The sequence below is a fragment of the Hyperoodon ampullatus genome (assembly GCF_949752795.1).
Source record: "Hyperoodon ampullatus genome assembly, chromosome: 8".
NCBI lineage: Eukaryota > Metazoa > Chordata > Mammalia > Artiodactyla > Ziphiidae > Hyperoodon > Hyperoodon ampullatus.
Genome location: NC_136921.1, coordinates 86,645,897 through 86,664,618, shown reverse-complemented (window position 1 = coordinate 86,664,618; position 18,722 = coordinate 86,645,897). Strand labels below are relative to the sequence as shown.

Genomic DNA, 18,722 nt, shown 5'->3' with positions numbered 1-18,722 from the left:
TATATTAGTTTCAGGTATATAACATCATGATTTAATATTTTTATATATGGTGAAATGATCACCACAATAAGTCTGGTTAACGTCTGTCATACATAGTTACAAAATTTTTTTCTTGTGATTTTTTCTTTCTTTTTAAGACCTGCTCTCTCAGCGACTTTCAAATATACAATACAGTACTGTTAACTCCGGTCTCCATGCTGTACGTGACATCTCCGTGACTTATGTACTTTATAACTGGAAGTTTGTACCCTTTGACCCCCTTCACCCATGTCACCCACCCCTCACCCCCTCCCTCCACCTCTGGCAACCATCAAAAAGTTTAGAAATGAAAATAAAAATGAACCCATCTATTCTCTGTATCTATGAGCTTATATTGTTTTGCTTTTTAGATTTCACAAGTAAGTGAGATCACACAGTATCTGTCTTTCCCTTTCTGATTTACTTCACTTAGCATAATGCCCTCAAGCCAGTAAACACTCCTTTTAAAAATTCTTTAAATTTGTTATTGAAGCCAGTAAACACTCAATGTTTCCTTAGCAGTTATTCCTTATTCTTGATATTTTACGCATTATTATTTTCTACCTTAATTAGAAATAGTGACTTAATAGAACAGAATTAGGCTGTTTAACTGAATTGTTTAGATTTTCAATTCCTGAATGGAAATTAAGCATAATACAGTAGAGAGGTTTTACACTATTTGTACCCAAAACATTCACATAATAACGAATACAAAATTTGCTTAAACAGAAGAATAATTTTAATGAACTAACACTTCTATTTTTAATATAAAATAATCAGCATAAAATCAGTTAACTAGTCAGTACTCAGTTAATCAAGTGTGACAGTAAAATATTGTTTAAAAAAATTTCCCCCAATTTACAACAAACAATTTCTGTGCCATTTAGATTTCAAAATGTTAGGACTAACTCAACATAACTATTCAGAGTCCCTGTACAGCACTGACAGTATCTGGGCACTAAATGCATTCTATCATTAAAATACTGAAAGAAAATTACTGTACCTAGATCCCACTGCGCCATCTCCAGAGTCTTGGCTTCCAGCTTCGCTTGGAGTGCTCACAGATTTGGAGGATGGAGACATAGGAGGAGGGACTAAATAGTGAAATAGACAGGTATCCGCTGTTACTACACGGAGAGGTTGCTCAGCTTATGACGTTTCAAAAGTAATTTAACATGAAGTAATTAACAAAAAAGAAAAAATAATGGCAAACCAAAAAACAAAAGTACATGAATGAAAATGAACAGTAGAAAGAAGAGGAGAAAGACAAAGTTAACAATGCATGCTGACGATTCATGCAATTTCTCTGGCAAAATGCATTTGGGCTTTATATTAAAAAAAAAAGCAAGATTATGGAAGGATGCATCTTCATCTCGGCCAACACCAAATGTGGATACTAATTTTCAAAGGAGAGCATTCCTTCTCCCTTTTCTAATTCTTTGCTTTTAAGATCACCAGATCATTTCTAACTAGTGTCAAATCAAAACTCTGAATTTTGCTTCAGAAGTCATTTACTGTCTGGTTTTCTGAGATTTATTTTAAAATGTTCATTTTTGTCAATTTTTTCTTTCAAAAAGAAACTGATGTCTTAAATGATATTTTCCCCTCACCAAAAATAAAAAGGGCCAATTTAGAGAAATGACTATCACTAAAGGAATGGCTCCTTTAAAAGTCCATTAGTTTCCAGCAATTTGGGTGAAAAATGCAAACAGGCCATAAAACAGCATGCCTTCTAGACATGATGCATAACATAAAGTGATGCATGCAACTTAAACAAGGCAAGACTTAATGGTAACTTCCTTACCCCAGTATTCAGAAAAAACTGAAGTGTACAGACAAAGATACAGACACCCAAAATATTCTTAATCCCTTCTTATAGAAAAATACACATTTTTCATAGTATATAAAACAAACAGCAAATGCTTTCCCCTAACTTGTCACTTTTAACATTATATACCAACAGCCGAACGTGCGTATTTCATGCTATTACATTTGTAAAACTTTTTGATTACCATTGCAGGGAGTATAGGAAGATCATCACTGCCATCTTCTGGTTAAATTTTACCATAAATGACCCCAATCCCAAGTATCTTTTTAAAATAATTTTTCAATGTACAATATTAAGTGACCAATATATTTTATGTTGTGCTGCAAGCCCTTCTTTTAATAGTTTACTGAAAAGAAAGTAAGTTCCTAGTTATATAGAAACCAATCTAAAGAAATATGTATTTAATTAAAAGTCTGTGTTTTTGGAATAGTCACATTCACTGAACCCTTAAAATTATGTTTAAATGTTTATACATGCTTCAGTAAAAACAGTGGGTTTGCTCATCTAACAAAGTGTACAAGTATAGTATAATGAATTACATCTTAAACATAGGTACAAAACTGATCATCCTTATTTTTCAATGCCAAATTCTATTGGAAACCAATAAAAAGATTAGAAGAAAAATCATAGCTAGAATGTTTGTTTCCTGAGATACAGTGGTTAATTCTTGCTCAAATTTCAAAAGACCATAAAAACATAATAAAAGGTTTCTAATTTTGTGATTAAATCTCTCAGAAACAATGCTAAAACCAGATTGCCTTCATATAATTCACATCATGATACCACTGTGCTAGGGGCTGCATGTATAACTCGTAGCTAAACAAGACTTGTATCTGAAGTAAAAGAATATTAATGTCCCCTAATTTCTCTTAGGTTACATTTTTCCTCATCTTTTTGTCCACCACTCACTGTGAGGCTTCCCCTAGGCGTCTAAGTTCCAACTGATACAGGACAGTGGTTTGTCTACTACATTGTAAGCATAAATATGTTTATTAAATTATTTAGTATAAATTACTAAATATTTAGTAGTATAAATTTACTACTAAATATTTAGTAGTATAAATTTAATAAATTTATACTACTACAATGTTTTCATATTAAAGATTTCCAAAGAAGAAATTTTGAATTCTTTAAATTACAAAGTTAACTTCAGGCTTAGGAAAATAATATTTCTAAGTATACATATAGGAAAGATTTGAGGAAAATAGTAATATTCCCATCAATCTAATTATTTGTGATAAATTATAAAATTCTTTTCCAGTTAATGTTTTTTCCCCTTTCTGGTGACTTCAAATATCTATGATTCCACTCAATACGTTCATCACCAGTATCTTAATTGGTTAAGACTACATTAAAAGAAAAATACGTTACCTCAAATCCTTTATGAAAACAGGTTAAGTAGTAATTATATATACATAAATACACTAAACTAGCCAATTCTCAAATAAAAGTTTCAGAAATAAAAAATAAATTACACAGGTGATGCAACCAAATTATCAGTTTCTCAGCCAGAAGCAAGATAAATCACCATAACTTCAAATTTGTAATTAGATAAAAATCTCCGTCCCAGAACTATATTCTTTCAACCAAAGATAGTTTTCAAGCCAGCTGATAAGAGACTCATTAAGGACTCAATGTTATTATCTGGCCCACCAAATTCATCTTTCAATAATAAATAATCTATACCACAGAAGGGACAAACCTAGAAAAAGAAAATTACTATCACTGAAAAAGGAGGAATGTTAATAGGAAAAAAGGGAAAGGTAGCATTATATGGTGACTACCATATTTTAACCCAATTAGTCTAGAAAAATCAAAGAATACAGTAATTGCACAATAAGGCAATGTCACTATATTCCCAGACTCCAATAAACGACCCCTCAAAATGAATAAAAGCATGCATTCAGGGAGGTTAAAAAAAAACTAAATAACTCATAGTCTCTCAAATCTCAGAAAGGACTTAATTCTAGAGTTCATTTTTAAAGATGGTTTAAGAGTACAATCAGCTTTAGAAATAACATAAGCTACTATTACTTAGCTTTTGCCAAATATCTGAGATATGATTTGCATAGTAAGAACAGTGATTCAATCAGATTACCTTTTACTCCACAGTTCTGTATATAAAATAGCCTAAAACAAGGCTTTTAAAATGGTACAAAAGATTTAATATTAACATATATGAGTTAATCATGTGAATGTTTTTAAACTTCTTAGGAGTTTAGAGCAAAGATACCTATTTCTTTCTTAGAAAACCAAGGAAGAAATGTAAAGTAAACTGAAACACAGATCTACACCATGGCATTCACTGATCAAGCAAGTAATACTGAAAGGCTGTGACTCTGATTCTTTAGGACAAAAAGACAACCAAGAACCAAGAAGGCCTTTCCTGCTAGCTTAGATCTTGGCCTCGCAAGGATATAAAAATTAACATTACTGCCATTTGGTCTGTGAAGGAACAACTAGAAATTTTAAAACCACAATGGACCTGGGAATGCACCTAGATTTAGAAACCAGAATTAAGTTTGAGTCAACCACTCAGAACTATACCGAAGTCTCAGAGATGAACAAGGATGGTGCACAGCTCAATTACTTTTTTTTTTTTTTTTTTTTTTTTGCGGTACGCGGGCCTCTCACTGTTGTGGCCTCTCCCATTGCGGAGCACAGGCTCCGGACACACAGGCTCAGCGGCCATGGCTCACGGGCCCAGTCACTCCATGGCATGTGGGATCTTCCCAGACCGGGGCACGAACCCATGTCCCCTGCATCGGCAGGCGGACTCTCAACCACTGCGCCACCAGGGAAGCCCTCAATTACTTTTTAAGTAGAAAAAAGTCTCTAGCAAGAAGGGGCTCTTGCCAGGAAGAAGAACCTAGAAAAGGTGGACAGCCAAAGAAAGTAAATGTAGGGAGTGGGAGTATTGGCAGAGCACAAATGGGAAGAGAGAGCTTCTGAGATATAAAAGTTGTGAGGCCTCCTGTAACTCATCTATCTATGATACTCAGCACTCAAACACAGTCTGAGTTACACAGTAATGCCCTCTTGTGGATACAAGTGCTCCTAGGCTGGAATATTAACATTTAAATATCTGTTTAACAAAAATAAACAAATGGGACCTAATGAAACTTCAAAGTTTTGCACAGCAAAGGAAACCATAAACAAGACCAAAAGACAACCCTCAGAATGGGAGAAAATATTTGCAAATGAAGCAACTGACAAAGGATTAATCTCCAAAATTTATAAGCAGCTCATGCAGCTCAATAGCAAAAAAACAAACAACCCAATCCAAAAATGGGCAGAAGACTTAAATAGACATTTCTCCAAAGAAGATATACAGACTGCCAACAAACACATGAAAGAATGCTCAACATCATTAATCATTAGAGAAATGCAAATCAAAACTACAATGAGATATCATCTCACACCAGTCAGAAAGGCCATCATCAAGAAATCTAGAAACAATAAATGCTGGAGAGGGTGTGGAGAAAAGGGAACACTCTTGCACTGCTGGTGGGAATGTGAATTGGTACAGCCACTATGGAGAACAGTATGGAGGTTCCTTAAAAAACTACAAATAGAACTACCATATGACCCAGCAATCCCACTACTGGGCATATACCCTGAGAAAACCATAATTCAAAAAGAGACATGTACCAAAATGTTCATTGCAGCTCTATTCACAATAGCCCGGAGATGGAAACAACCTAAGTGTCCATCATCGGATGAATGGATAAAGAAGATGTGGCACATATATACAATGGAATATTACTCAGCCATAAAAAGAAATGAAATTGAGCTATTTGTAATGAGGTGGATGGACCTAGAGTCTGTCATACAGAGTGAAGTAAGTCAGAAAGAGAAAGACAAATACCGTATGCTAACACATACATATGGAATTTAAGAAAAAAAAAAAGTGTCATGAAGAACCTGGGGTAAAACAGGAATAAAGACACAGACCTACTTGAGAATGGACTTGAGGATATGGGGAGGGGGAAGGGTAAGCTGTGACAAAGCGAGAGAGAGGCATGGACATATATACACTACCAAACGTAAGGTAGATAGCTAGTGGGAAACATAGCACAGGGAGATCACCGCCTGGAGGGGTGGGATAGGGAGGGTGGGAGGGAGGGAGACGCAAGAGGGAGGGGATATGGGAACAGATGTATATGTATGACTGATTCACTTTGTTATAAAGCAGAAACTAATAAAAAAAGTCAAAAAAAAATAAAATAAAAAATAAATAAATATCTGTTTAAGTTTTCATACTTACTCTTTTTGTCCTGAAAGACAAACCTTAATTCTCTGACACAGATGTAGAGAACAAACGTATGGACACCAGGGGGAAAGTAGCGAGGGGGGGAGGTGGTGGGGGTGGGATGAACTGGGAGATTGGGATTGACATATACACACTAATATGTATAAAATCGATAACTAATAAGAACCTGCTGTATAAAAAAATAAATAAAATTCAATTCTCTTCAATGTAATTCAGAGCATCAGATAAATTTTTTAAAAGAAATTAATAAAAATAAAATTTTATAGCATTAAAATACTATAAGGAACTGTTCTTAAAATTAGGCTAAACTTGAAAAAATGACTTGATAACATGGAAATCATTCTATCTAAAAGTCAGACTTACTAGTTAGAGAAATAAGTGCTAGGGATGTGATGTACAATATGATGACTAGAGTTAACACTGTTGTATGATATATAGGAAACTTTAAGAGAGCAGATCCTAAGAGTTCTCATCACAAGGAGAAATTATTTTTCTTTTCTTTTTATTGTATCTATGAGATGATGGATGTTATCCAAACCTACTGTAGTAATCATTTCACTATATATATAAATTAAACCATCATGCTGTACACCTTAAACTTACACGGTGATGTATGTCAATTATTTCTCAATAAAACTGGAAAAATCAGATTTAAAATATTCAAAAGTTACAAGGGAGGGAAATAAATGAAGCAATACTTATTTTGACTACTGAACTTCTTTTGTTTATTCCTAATAAAAAAATTGATTATCACACTAATCGATGTACTGTGCCCTACTGATACAGACTCAGGCTACAGAGTAATTGACAGAACCTGTTTTCATCTCTTTACAAGATGGTTAAAACAGCAGTTACACATACAAAAAGAGATTCACTTTATTTATTTATTTTTTGACCATCAGTGTTTACTAACTCCACATTTGATAAAACATGTCTTGAAAGTTGTGCCTAAAATTAACTTTCTGAAGACTGGCCACTTAAATTTTGTTAAAAAAAAAAAAATCAAGCCATACTTCTTTTGTGAAATATTCAAATTTCAATTTCCACTATGCATTTTCCTGAAATTTAAACAAGATTTTGTTGTTATTGCTTTTAAAGCAGATGGCTTTTATTTGGTCTTACCAGGTGGAAAGACACATGACCTAATAATAATTGAACAAACATTTAAGTGTCTAGCCTGTGCTGGACACCAGGGATAAAAATGTAATATACTGTCCCTGCTCGCAAGGATCTCTGACAAAAAACAATCAAATGATCAAATAAATAAGAATCTACCAGCAAAGAGAAGCTAAGAGAGGTTTTATTAACTGTCTCTTTTTTTAAAAAATGAATTCTTTTCAGCAGAATTTTTTTTTAAAAGGGAAAAAGTCCATTTTAGGTAAAACCAGACTGATGCTTTTAATAAATCCTCTTGAATATTTTAGTGGTGTTTTTATACTTACTTCTACAATTTCAAAATATTTAATAAATACATTTGTAGTGAAAAGAAAAACAAGTATCCATCCTGGGTCATGATATAAAATGTATTTTTATTGTTACTGTCAAGAAAGTTTGATAGCCACTGCTTTCATCTGTATCCTGTATTCTCCAGGCCTAATTTTAAATAAATACTGGAAAGATCTTTAGACATCTGTGAGAAAACAGAAGGTGGAAAACTGCACAACTCATTTCATGAGGCTACTATAACCATTATAATAAAACCAGACAAAATACAGTAAAAGGAAAAAAACTATAGGTCTGACTCTCTTATGAGTATAGATGAAGAACTCCTAAATAAAATATTAGCAATATATAAGAAAAATATTCTCATAACTAAAATGGGTTTATTTCAGAATGTAAGCATGCTTTGAAAACCTACCAATATAAATTATCATATTAATACATCAAAAGGGAAAAAAAGCATATGATTATCTCAAAATATTAGGAGACCTATGAGTTTGTCGTACATATTTTGGTGATTTTAAAGGATGTCAAAATTCTTTGTGAATGTGGGCTGGACTTAGTGACTCTCTTCCCATAGACAGAATGTGGCAGAAGCAATGTCCTCTGACTTCCAAGGGTAAGGATAAAAGGATAGTTTCCTTCCGGCTCTCTTTGTCTTTGGATTGCTCACATTGGGAGAAGCCAGCTGACATGCTGCAAGGATACTCAAGCAGTTAGTTCTATGGAATGGCCCATGTGGATAGGAATTCAGGCCTCCCACTACCAACCAACACCAACCTGCTGGCCATGTGACTGAGCAAATCACATGACCGGTAAAGCAAATCCTCAAGCCCCAATCAAGCCTTCAGACAACTACAGCTCTGACTGACATCTTGACTTCAACCCCATGAGAGACCCTGAGCCAGAACCACTGAACTAAGCTACTGCCAAATTCCTGACTGGCAGAAACAGTGAGAGATAATAAACGTTTATTATTGTTTAAAAAAAATATCAAACCGATACAAAAATAGAAAACTTAGAAAAACAAGTTTTTCTATAACCATTAGAAAAACTTGAAATGGTAACTCCTGCTCTCCACTATCCTCTGGGGAAAAAAAAGTATAATCTGAGGCAGTTTTACAGTTGAATTCCACCAAGTGTTTAAGGAACAGGTAATATCTATCTTTTACAACTTTTCTACAAAATAGCAAAAGAGAAAGCTATCCAATTTATTTTAAAACCATAACCATGGTGGCCACTGAACATGAACAGCACAAGAAAATTATAGGCAAATTTCATTTATGAGCATATACACAAAAACCCTAGATAAAATATTATATAATCTATTATTTAAATACATGGAAAAATTCATCTGCCACACCTGGATATGACTATTAGTAACTAAAGTGAAAAAAATTAAGTATGTTTTTTGCTTTTCTAACAGGAAATGCATTCAGGGTAACCAAATAGCCCTAGTTACTGAGGGAAACCTCCCCTTTACAGAAGAATTTCAGTCAATAAATGTAGAAGGAATGATGGAATTATAAAAATAATTTTGCAACTCCTAATAACTGATTTAGAAAAGATTCATCAGTAAGTATTAAAACTACTTGGCAAAAAGTTGACAGAGAAATGAATATTTCCATGGTACCAAAGTATCACCTCCAGATATTACTTGCTAGTCCAAAGGGAAAAAAAGTAACTACAATGGAGAAGCCTGGCTGTCACAATTGTAACCCCGCAATCAATCTTGACATCACTGATAACAACCCAGACCTATGTGCTACTGATGTGATACAATATGAAGTACACAGAATCACCTATGAGATCTTCTTGCCAAAGATGTTCAACCTGAAGCTAATCAAGTTTTTAAAATCTAATTTCCAGTTTAGAGGAAATACAAAGGATAGAGGAACAAAAGCTTAAATGTGAGAAAACCCTCAGAAAAACCCAAGAGGTGAGACACTCTAGAGACCAATTGGCCCACTCTCCTCAACCAGTCGATGACATGGGGCAAAAAGGAGTATGTGTGTGGAGGATCTTCTAGATTTAGAAAGACTAAAAACATACAACTAAATGCAACATATAGTGCAGGAAGGTTTTCAGGGGAAACTTAAGAAACTAATTTTTTTTGAGGGGAAGAAAAATTTTGTGAAGCTATGGCTATTTTGAAAAAGATGAAAAAAGAAGGGGCCATTTTCTATAAAAGAAATTAGAATATACTAATATAAAGCCACAGTAATTAAAACTGTGTGTTAATAGTATAGAATCAGACAAATGGGTCAACAGTGAACATACAGAGCCCAGAAATGCCCATGAATATATGAGAACTGACTGAATGACAAAGTTGGCATCAGATTATCAGTGCGGGAAAGATGGACTATTTAACAAATGGTACTGAGAAAATTAGGTAACTATATGGAGAAAAATTAGGCTGGATCCCTACCTCATATTATATCCAAAAATATAACACATATATCTAAAGGTGAAGGCTAAAATAATAAAGAAAATGTAGGAGAATATATTTGTATCCTCAGAGTAGGAAAGGATTTCTTTTCAAAGAAAACAAAAAAAAAACCAAAAAAAAAAGTTATAAGTGGTAGATCTGACCATTATCAAAATAAAGGATGTGAACATATCAAAATGAAGGATTCTGTTCAATAGAAGAATCTATGATGGAAGCAACCTAAATGTCCATTGACAGAGGAATGGATAAAGAAGATGTGGTACATACATACAACGGAATATTACTTAGCCATAAAAAAGAACAAAATAATGTCATCTGCAGCAACATGGATGGACCTAGAGATTGTCATACTGAATGAAGTCAAAGACAAATATCATATGATATTGCTTATATGTAGAATCTAAAAAAAATGGTACAGATGAACTTATTTACAAAACAGAAATAGAGTCACAGATGTAGAGAACAAACTTATGGTTACTGGGGACGGGGGTGGGGGGAGAAAAGGGGAGGGATAAATTGGGAGATTGGGATTGACACATACACACTACTGTATATAAAATAGATAACTAATATGGGCCTCCTCTATAGCACAGGGAACTCTGCTCAATACTCTGTAATGACCTATATGGGAAAAGAATCTATAAAAGAGTGGATATATATATATGTATAACTGATTCACTTTGCTGTACAGCAGAAACTAACACAACATTTTAAATCAACTATACTCTAACAAAAATTAACAAAAAAAATTACTATGAACAGTTAGTAGATGATAGACTAGGAGAAGGTATTTTTTAAAAGACTAAAACAGACAAAGAAGTCCTTCCTTAAGTATACAAGGAACTCCTACAACAAGGTAAAGAACCCTAATAGTAAATGGGCAAAGGATATAAACATGCAATTCGTAGAAGGGAAAATCTGAATGGTAAATAGATATATGAAGAAATGGCCAATCTCACTGTAAACAGATAAATGTATATTATGACATTTTGACATACTACTTTACACTCATCAAGTAGACAAAAACTAAAAAGTTGGATAATATCAAGTTATGTGGATATCGTGAAACAGTTACTTTCTCATACACTGGTAGCAGGAGCATAAACTTACAGTCGTTCTTGAGAGTGGTATGTAGAACCTAATAAATATAAGTCAGCCTACACACAATAACATAGCAAGTCAATTCCTCAGCATACATTCCAGAGAAACTCCTCCACAGTCCTTTCAAGGGAAAAGAATATATTCTTTGCAGTGTTGCTTGGGATAGCAAAGCAAAGAGACAGAAGCAATCTAAGTGCCTATCACTGGGGAACAGATAAGTAAAATATAGTATATAACAGAATATTGTTAGTCAGAAGTGAATAACTAGATCTATATGTAACAACGTGGGTAAATCTCAAATACAATGCTGCTTGAAAAAAAGGAAAAAACAGAGTGAGACATATAGTACAATGCCATTTATGTATATAAAACATACACACTTAGATATATGAAATCTTAAAAAATGTCAACACATGTTGGACAGATCAAAAGGACCCTGTATGTTAAAAATCCAAGGATGGGTACTTAATGCAAGACTGGAAAGGACAATGGAATTGGAGATGGGAAATGAGGGCAAAACACACACTAACACCACACACACACCACACACACACATACACACACACACACAGCTAAAGAACAGTCTTTCAAGAACAGGTGATGGAGGTGGGCCACAAACTGAGAAATCTGAGCAAGTGAATTTAGTGAAACTGAAGTCCTAAAAAGAATAGAAAGGGAAAAAAACAAATCCTACAGGAAAAAAACAAAGCTAAAGGCTCAGAAAAAAATCATCACTTAAAGACTATATAGCTGGGCTTCCCTGGTGGCACAGTGGTTAAGAATCTGCCTGCCAATGCAGGGGACACGGGTTCGAGCCCTGGCCCAGTAAGATCCCACATGCCATGGAGCAACTAAGCCCATGTGCCACAACTACTGAGCCTGTACTCTAGAGCCTGTGAGCCACAACTACTGAGCCCACGTGCCACAACTACTGAAGCCCGCGCGCCTAGAGCCCGTGCTCTGCAACAAGAGAAGCCACCGCAGTGAGAAGCCCGTGCACCGCAACGAAGAGTAGTCCCCGCTTGCCACAACCAGAGAAAAGCCCACGCGCAGCAACGAAGACCCAACACAGCCAAAAATAAAATAAATAAAATAAATTTATTTTTTAAAAAAAGGACTATATAGCTAACAAGCAACTTGGTTTAGTTACTAGGGTATTTTTTTAACAAGATAAAAGTGTTCTAATTCATTTACTTTTAAAATTGCAATATGCCACGGAAGCTTATTAAATAAAGACATAAAAATTAAAGTACTTCAGTCTTCAAATTTTACCAATAAGGAAAAGGCAAATAAGCTGAAAGAAATAACAAGGAAGCCGACCATGAAAGTAACCAGCTTTTTCATCTTGAAACCTTCTAGAAATTGTAGCTCTAAGACAGTTATATTGCAGTTCACAACAGGCATACAGCAGATACTACTTCTGGTATTTGTCCCCTGGACTAGATGGAATTAGCCCACAAACTAACCCTGAAATTTTAGGTCCTTAAATGACAAAGGCCATGTCAAACTAAAATACTATGTAACAGCACCCAGCTCAGAATTATTTTAAGTAAGCATTTAATGCTTTCTTATATGTAACCAGATTGTCCTCAATACCTCTATTATTTCAGCTTTTTGGTCTAGTATTGCTTTAAAGTGAACAGCCCAGAAAAAGAACAAGAATAAGTGAAACTGCTGCCAAAATAAGCTACAAATATTATTTCCCTTATTAGCATTGAGAGCAGAAGGCTATAAGCTTCTCCTTCCACTCCTATACCTTTGAATATTGATATACTTTTAGAACTTTCGTTCACTATACCTCTCTTCAACCTATAGAAAGGATTATAGAGTTAAGATCAGTAATCACAGTCATTTTGGGGCTTAATATAGTATGGCACAGATAACTTGTTCAACAAATGTTTGTTGAAATAAATTACTATTTAACAAGAAAAGTCAATTGGTTTATGTTAATAAATATAGTCTTGCAGCTCTTCTGAACAAACCAAATAACCATATATTAGCACATCTGAAAAAAGTCAATTACAAATGAATTGTAAGACTAATGATTTTTAAGAGGCACAAATAAGAAAAATATACAAAATACATTAAATCAACTCATCTCACGTATGTCTGGGCTGAATAAGATATATGCCTATCTCTTATAAATGGATATATTCTTATCCTTACCAATGGGGGATTCTGGAGTTAGCCCCATGCTTTGAAGCAATGCTTCAGCTTCTCTTCTTTTTTTTTCAAGATCTGATTCTTCTTGCACAGGAGCAGCTGCTTCCTTCTTCTGATCAGTCTAAATTTTTTAAGTTAAATATTTAAGTTTACATATGGTATGAAACATTTCTGTTTCCAAAAAATATAAATTTTAAAAATAACATGCTAATACTGTATACTTCTGGAGGTGGACTTAGTTTTGAATACACATTATAGTCATTAAATGAAAATCATTCTCAATAGAGTTTTAGTAAGAACCTCCAAATGATATGTATTAAACTGATCCTTAAAAAAATTTTTTTAATTTATTTTATTTATTTATTTTTGGCTGCACTGGGTCTTTGTTGCAGTGCGTGGGCTTCTCATTGCAGTGGCTTGTCTTGTTGCAGAGTATGGGCTCTAGGCATGCCAGCTTCAGTAGTTGTGGCATGTGGGCTCAGTAGCTGTGGCTCGCAGGCTCTAGAGCGCAGGCTCAGTAGTTGTGGCGCACGGGCTTAGTTGCTCCGCGGCATGTGGGATCTTCCCAGACCAGGGCTCGAACCCGTGTCCCCTGCATTGGCAGGCAGATTCTTAACCACTGCACCACCAGGGAAGCCCTAAATTGATCCATTTTTATATGTAATCAAGGAGTTCTCACAAAAATTTTCTGAACAGAGAAATTCAAAAAGTACAGTCAATTTCTATTTATTTACAATATGAAATTGCTATCCATGGTCAGGAACTGTGGAAATCTCACAAATACATAAATACCACAACACTGTGAATAAAAAAAAAAAAAGACCGAATCATTTAAGAGATAATGAATTTTAAGTAAATGAACAATCTGATTCGTTGAAAAAGTACAAGTACCTCAAACTTCTTTATGAAGTCTTCAGTGTATTTATTCAACTTTATGTAAAGGATGTTTGTCAAAAATTCATCTGGAGACAGGTTTTGTTTTTATTTTATAAACTATAGGTCTTATTTTTATGATGATAAACACACGGTTTGGTTTGGTAAAATTAAAATTTACTCTTGCATAGCACAAAACATTTTTTGTTACTGAAATTTTTGCCAACGTTTATTTCAGCCATTTATAGTTTTAGCAAAATCTTCCAGTTAAACTAGATAAGCCTCAATACTTTCAGATCATCCAAAACATCTCAAGTGAAATTTAAGCCTTCAAGGAAAAAGTTTTATATATACACCTCAAAAGTCTATTTCAGCTAGACAACTATTACTCATACAATCATCTGCAGTAAATTTTGTTAGTCATAATATTCTGATACCATTTTAACTTAAAGAAGTCATCAGAAAATTTCATCAAAATAGCCAAACAGACTATATTATCAGGTAGACACTTTACCTGTATATAACAATATATTAGTAGACTCACTGTTTAATAGTATTATAATTGTAATGTCTCTGGTAATGTTTGATAACCTTTAAATCAGATATAAAGCATGTAATAGATATCCCTTAGGGCCACCTATGGCCATCTTTAGAAAACAAAAACCAAATTTGCCCTCAGCCCTGAAGGGTTTAAGGCTACATACTAGTTTGGAATGGCTCTGCCAGTCTGACTCATGCTTCTATCAGTTGGCTTTTAATCAAATAGAGAACTTAAAGGTCCAACCCTCTTATAATAATGGATCACAAAAAGGTTCAGAATAAACTAGAAAATTCTTCAAGTACAGGCCTTTACAGTATCATAGCAATGCTGCACATAAATTGTACCTTCGGTTTTTCTTTTTCCCTAAGAGATTCCTAGAAGTCTTGGCTATTGTTTAGGCTATCACACAGAAAAACTTGGTACTGTCACACTGAGAACAAACTATCTTAACACTGCCCATTTAAAACATCTATGATAAAAGTATACAAATCTGCCTAAACAGTTTCCATAGAGATAAATGTACATTTCAATACAGGAGAAAGTAAAATATCTCCAGCTCAGGGTCAATGTATATTTGCCATACATGATGAAATGGTGATGCCAAAAATCAGAAGATGTAAGTACCTAGTCCACCTTTACGATAGTATCAAACCCACTACTTGGTAAAGATATTTCAATGACTACATCATGATAAAGGAAATATGATCAGTTAAATAATCCCCTAATCAATTAATAATCTATTCTATATTTCTCTTTGCCATTATTTATTCCAACAACTAGAGGTCCGACGAGTAAAATATTCAGATAAGTTCAAAGTCCAAACTAAGTTATGATGTATATGCCATGTTTTATGAGCTATTACAAGGCAGATGCCCCTTACTTTATATAATAAACATACCCCTAGAAGACTAAATATGCATATTGAACTTTTCACCTAAAGTGCTATATTTGCAGTCACAACTGCTGGAATTTTAACTATTCTGAAAGTATTACATAAAGGTATGAGTACTTAAAATCCAATTATTTTATATTATCTTTAAAAAAATCAAACATACTTCTTTTTTTTTCCTTTCTTCTTCTTTCCTCTTCTTTTCCTCTCTTATTTGAGCCAACCGCTGCTTCTTACGTTCCAACTCTGCCTTTAATTCACTTTTGTCAGACATGTTTGCGACCTTAAGAAGCATATAATCATTTACAATCATTATTACATTGGTAAAAGCAGCACTCTTTAAAATAATTAGTCTTTCAAAAAGAGAACTGTCACGAGAGGCCATGTAGTTCAATGCTATCTAAAGAGAACATATAAACTCTACTTTTAAAATAACGGAAGCACATGTATTACTAAGACCTGAAAAAAATTATCAATATGAACAAATGTATATAAAAAATAAATACCCAGAATTGAGCATAGTAACTAGCACCAGTAAGCTCTTTAATGTTCACATGCTCAAATTCTCTGGCTCTTACAACAGAGGACACGGGTTGGCATTAAAAGCTAAGCTATATGACACAGATCAAATCTGCTATCAGTTTTGCATTCATTCCTAGAAATTTGATAAAACAGGCGGTCACACAGAAAATTTCTATAAATTCTAAAACTACCATGTAATAGTAATATTAAGAAGAAGCAAAACACAAATATTACCATCAATAACTATTAAATATACTTAAAGTCAGTACGTTTTTAGTCAAAGCCCAACAACAAAGTCTGACCGGATAACTACATACAGCTGACAGGTTCGCTCAACCTCCTAAAGGCCGGAGCCTCCATGACTGACGCGTTCACTTTCTTAAAACTCCAAGGAAGAGAAAGTCTCAGGAATTTTGTGCTACATCCTCCGCGTTCGGGTACTTTCCAACACACACCAAGTAAAGGAAAACGCTGTCAACGCAAGTAATAGCGACTTTTATTTATTTATAAAATGGAGTAAGGCGAAAAGGAGTCACTTCTCCCCTGGGGTCACGGCCAAGAGGGAGCGGTGCAGGATAGGCCCGGGGGAGGAGGCCTCGAACTAGCCACGAGGCTCCTCGGGACACCTCCCGAGGGTCCAGAAGGGAAGGGAGTGGACTCGTCTCCCCTGGCCTCCCTGAGTCACCGCACCTGGCTCTCCCCGCCTCTCCTTCCCGGAGCCCGGCCCGGGCGGCGCTGTCAGCAGGAACTGCCAAGCCGCCCTTAGAGTCCCGACGTGAGACACAGCAGACAGAAGGGCCTAGAGGGAAGGACAGTCAACCCACCTGTCAGGTGGTGGGATGGGGAAGAGTCCGCCTGCCAGCAACTTCCCAGTAACGTCCCTCTCCTTTGCTCCCGAAGGCAACAGTCGCGGCCACTAGCTCCGCAGCTTTCCACAAGCACACAAAGAGGGATGGGCGGCGGCTGCTACGGCGAGAGCTGAGGGACAAATGGCTTCACCACAACGAGGTCGCTCCCAGAAAGAAAGGGAGGGGCCCTGCTGCGGGGAACTGTAGCCCCTCTGTGACTTACCTGTAAAGCAGAAGCCGAGAGATGAGACAAAGAATCCGCCCAGGGTCCCGAAGTGTTTCCGCTTTGCCAAAACCTGTAAGACTAAGCCTAATAGCCTGGGGCTGGGTAAGCAAACACCCCCCTCGCCTTAAGGATTGACTCGACCAGGGAGAACTACAAGCCCCAGCTACAAGAAAAACCTGCGTACGGCGAGCAATGCACTCTGGGAGTTGTGGTCAACGGTAGTCGCAAAGTTTGCTGGGACATGTAGTGTTCCCTAGTCTTTCGATTTCCCACTTTGAGGCCTTCCTTCAAGATTCCAAAGAGAAGCTTCCAGCAGTTCTCCTTAATGTAGTCTTGTCCGCTGGTCATTGCTCACAATGTTGTATGTGTTATATCTTAAGATCTTTGACTCAACATTGGCCGAATGTTTAAGAAGTGTTATTTTCAAGTGGTGAACCTATGTATTACACTGAACATTTGGTGAACACTTTCTAGGATATTTATACCAGTATTAGAAAAAAAACGCCTTATAGAGGTTTAAGCAAAATCTAGAATACAAAATCTAAATTTTGAAAATGTAGTGTAACCTCATCTGTCAAAAAATGTGAGAAATTGTCTTTAATTAGAAAGAGATTTGTAAATCTTTACTCAGTTTTCACTAGTGTTCGTGGTTGTAAACTGGTTTCGTTGGGGTGTTACAGTTATGAAAATTAGCAAGAAAACCTCTGATTCCTGTATTTCCTCCCAAATATCTTTAAGTTTCTTTAAATATTCCATGTACACATGGAATATTTATTTGAGCCTGCAAATAAAATGATAACTGTTGCAATCAATGAATCAATAAGAATATGTTAATCAGCATAGCAAATAATTCCTCAGTGTTTTGTTGCAGTGTGGTAGGTAGCATTTGGGTTTTATCTCAAAGAATTTTTTAAAAGAAAGCATTCTATACTATTGGAATCTAAGCCAAGCAAGAAGGTTTCCACAGTTTTAGATTTTTTTAATATACAAAGAAAGCAAAAGTTATTAGAATATGAATTTACCAGAAATGTGTGGATTGATACACATTTTTTAAATTTTATTTAAAGAATTTAAAGCATTATTTAGCAAGAATTAAAGCTGACACCAAAGCAATGTCTTTCTTATATTCTAGAAGGACATTGCCCAAGTCTAGGAGTAATCCTAGGATTCAAAATCTAAGTCCTTGGGCCTGTGTCTAGTCTTTTCCTTGTCTTGCTCTGCCTATATACAAGATAAGTATCTCAGAAATAAATTTGAGAAAGGAAATCCTTCAATTCCAAGACTTTCCCCCATAACCTAAAATTTCAAAGAGGTTTATAACTATACTCCCTTTTTGTTTTCTTTCTTTTTTCCTAATATTTAGTTTTCATTTATTAATTTGAAGAATTGTTATTGATTACCTACTGTATACCAGGAACGGTAAGAGCTAAAATGCATATCTCTGTTCTCAAGGGGGAAGGACAGTCGGGACACTCAGTTCAACTAAGTATTAGGATGGGATTAAGTAAGAAAGTGATGGAAAAACTCTGAAAAATAAAATTTTCAGGAGGA

General features: G+C 35.1%; 1 protein-coding gene across 5 annotated transcripts in view; it reads right to left on the bottom strand.

The window, feature by feature from the left end:
• DYNC1I2 (dynein cytoplasmic 1 intermediate chain 2) overlaps nt 1-17,280 on the bottom strand; it is a gene marked incomplete at its 5' end in the record, with an annotated part of 53,779 nt that extends 36,499 nt beyond the window's left edge. For 2 of the 5 annotated variants that reach the window (XM_079710373.1, XM_079710374.1), the window contains 5 exons: nt 1,022-1,112; nt 13,276-13,393; nt 15,742-15,858; nt 16,922-17,090; nt 17,169-17,280. In XM_079710373.1, the coding sequence (XP_079566499.1) occupies nt 1,022-1,112; nt 13,276-13,393; nt 15,742-15,849 (317 nt within the window). Of the gene's footprint in view, nt 1-1,021; nt 1,113-13,275; nt 13,394-15,741; nt 15,889-16,921; nt 17,091-17,168 lie in introns of those variants that run through there. The other 3 variants (XM_079710376.1, XM_079710377.1, XM_079710375.1) reach the window with 2 other exon arrangements.
• Between the last annotated feature and the right edge of the window lie 1,442 nt (nt 17,281-18,722).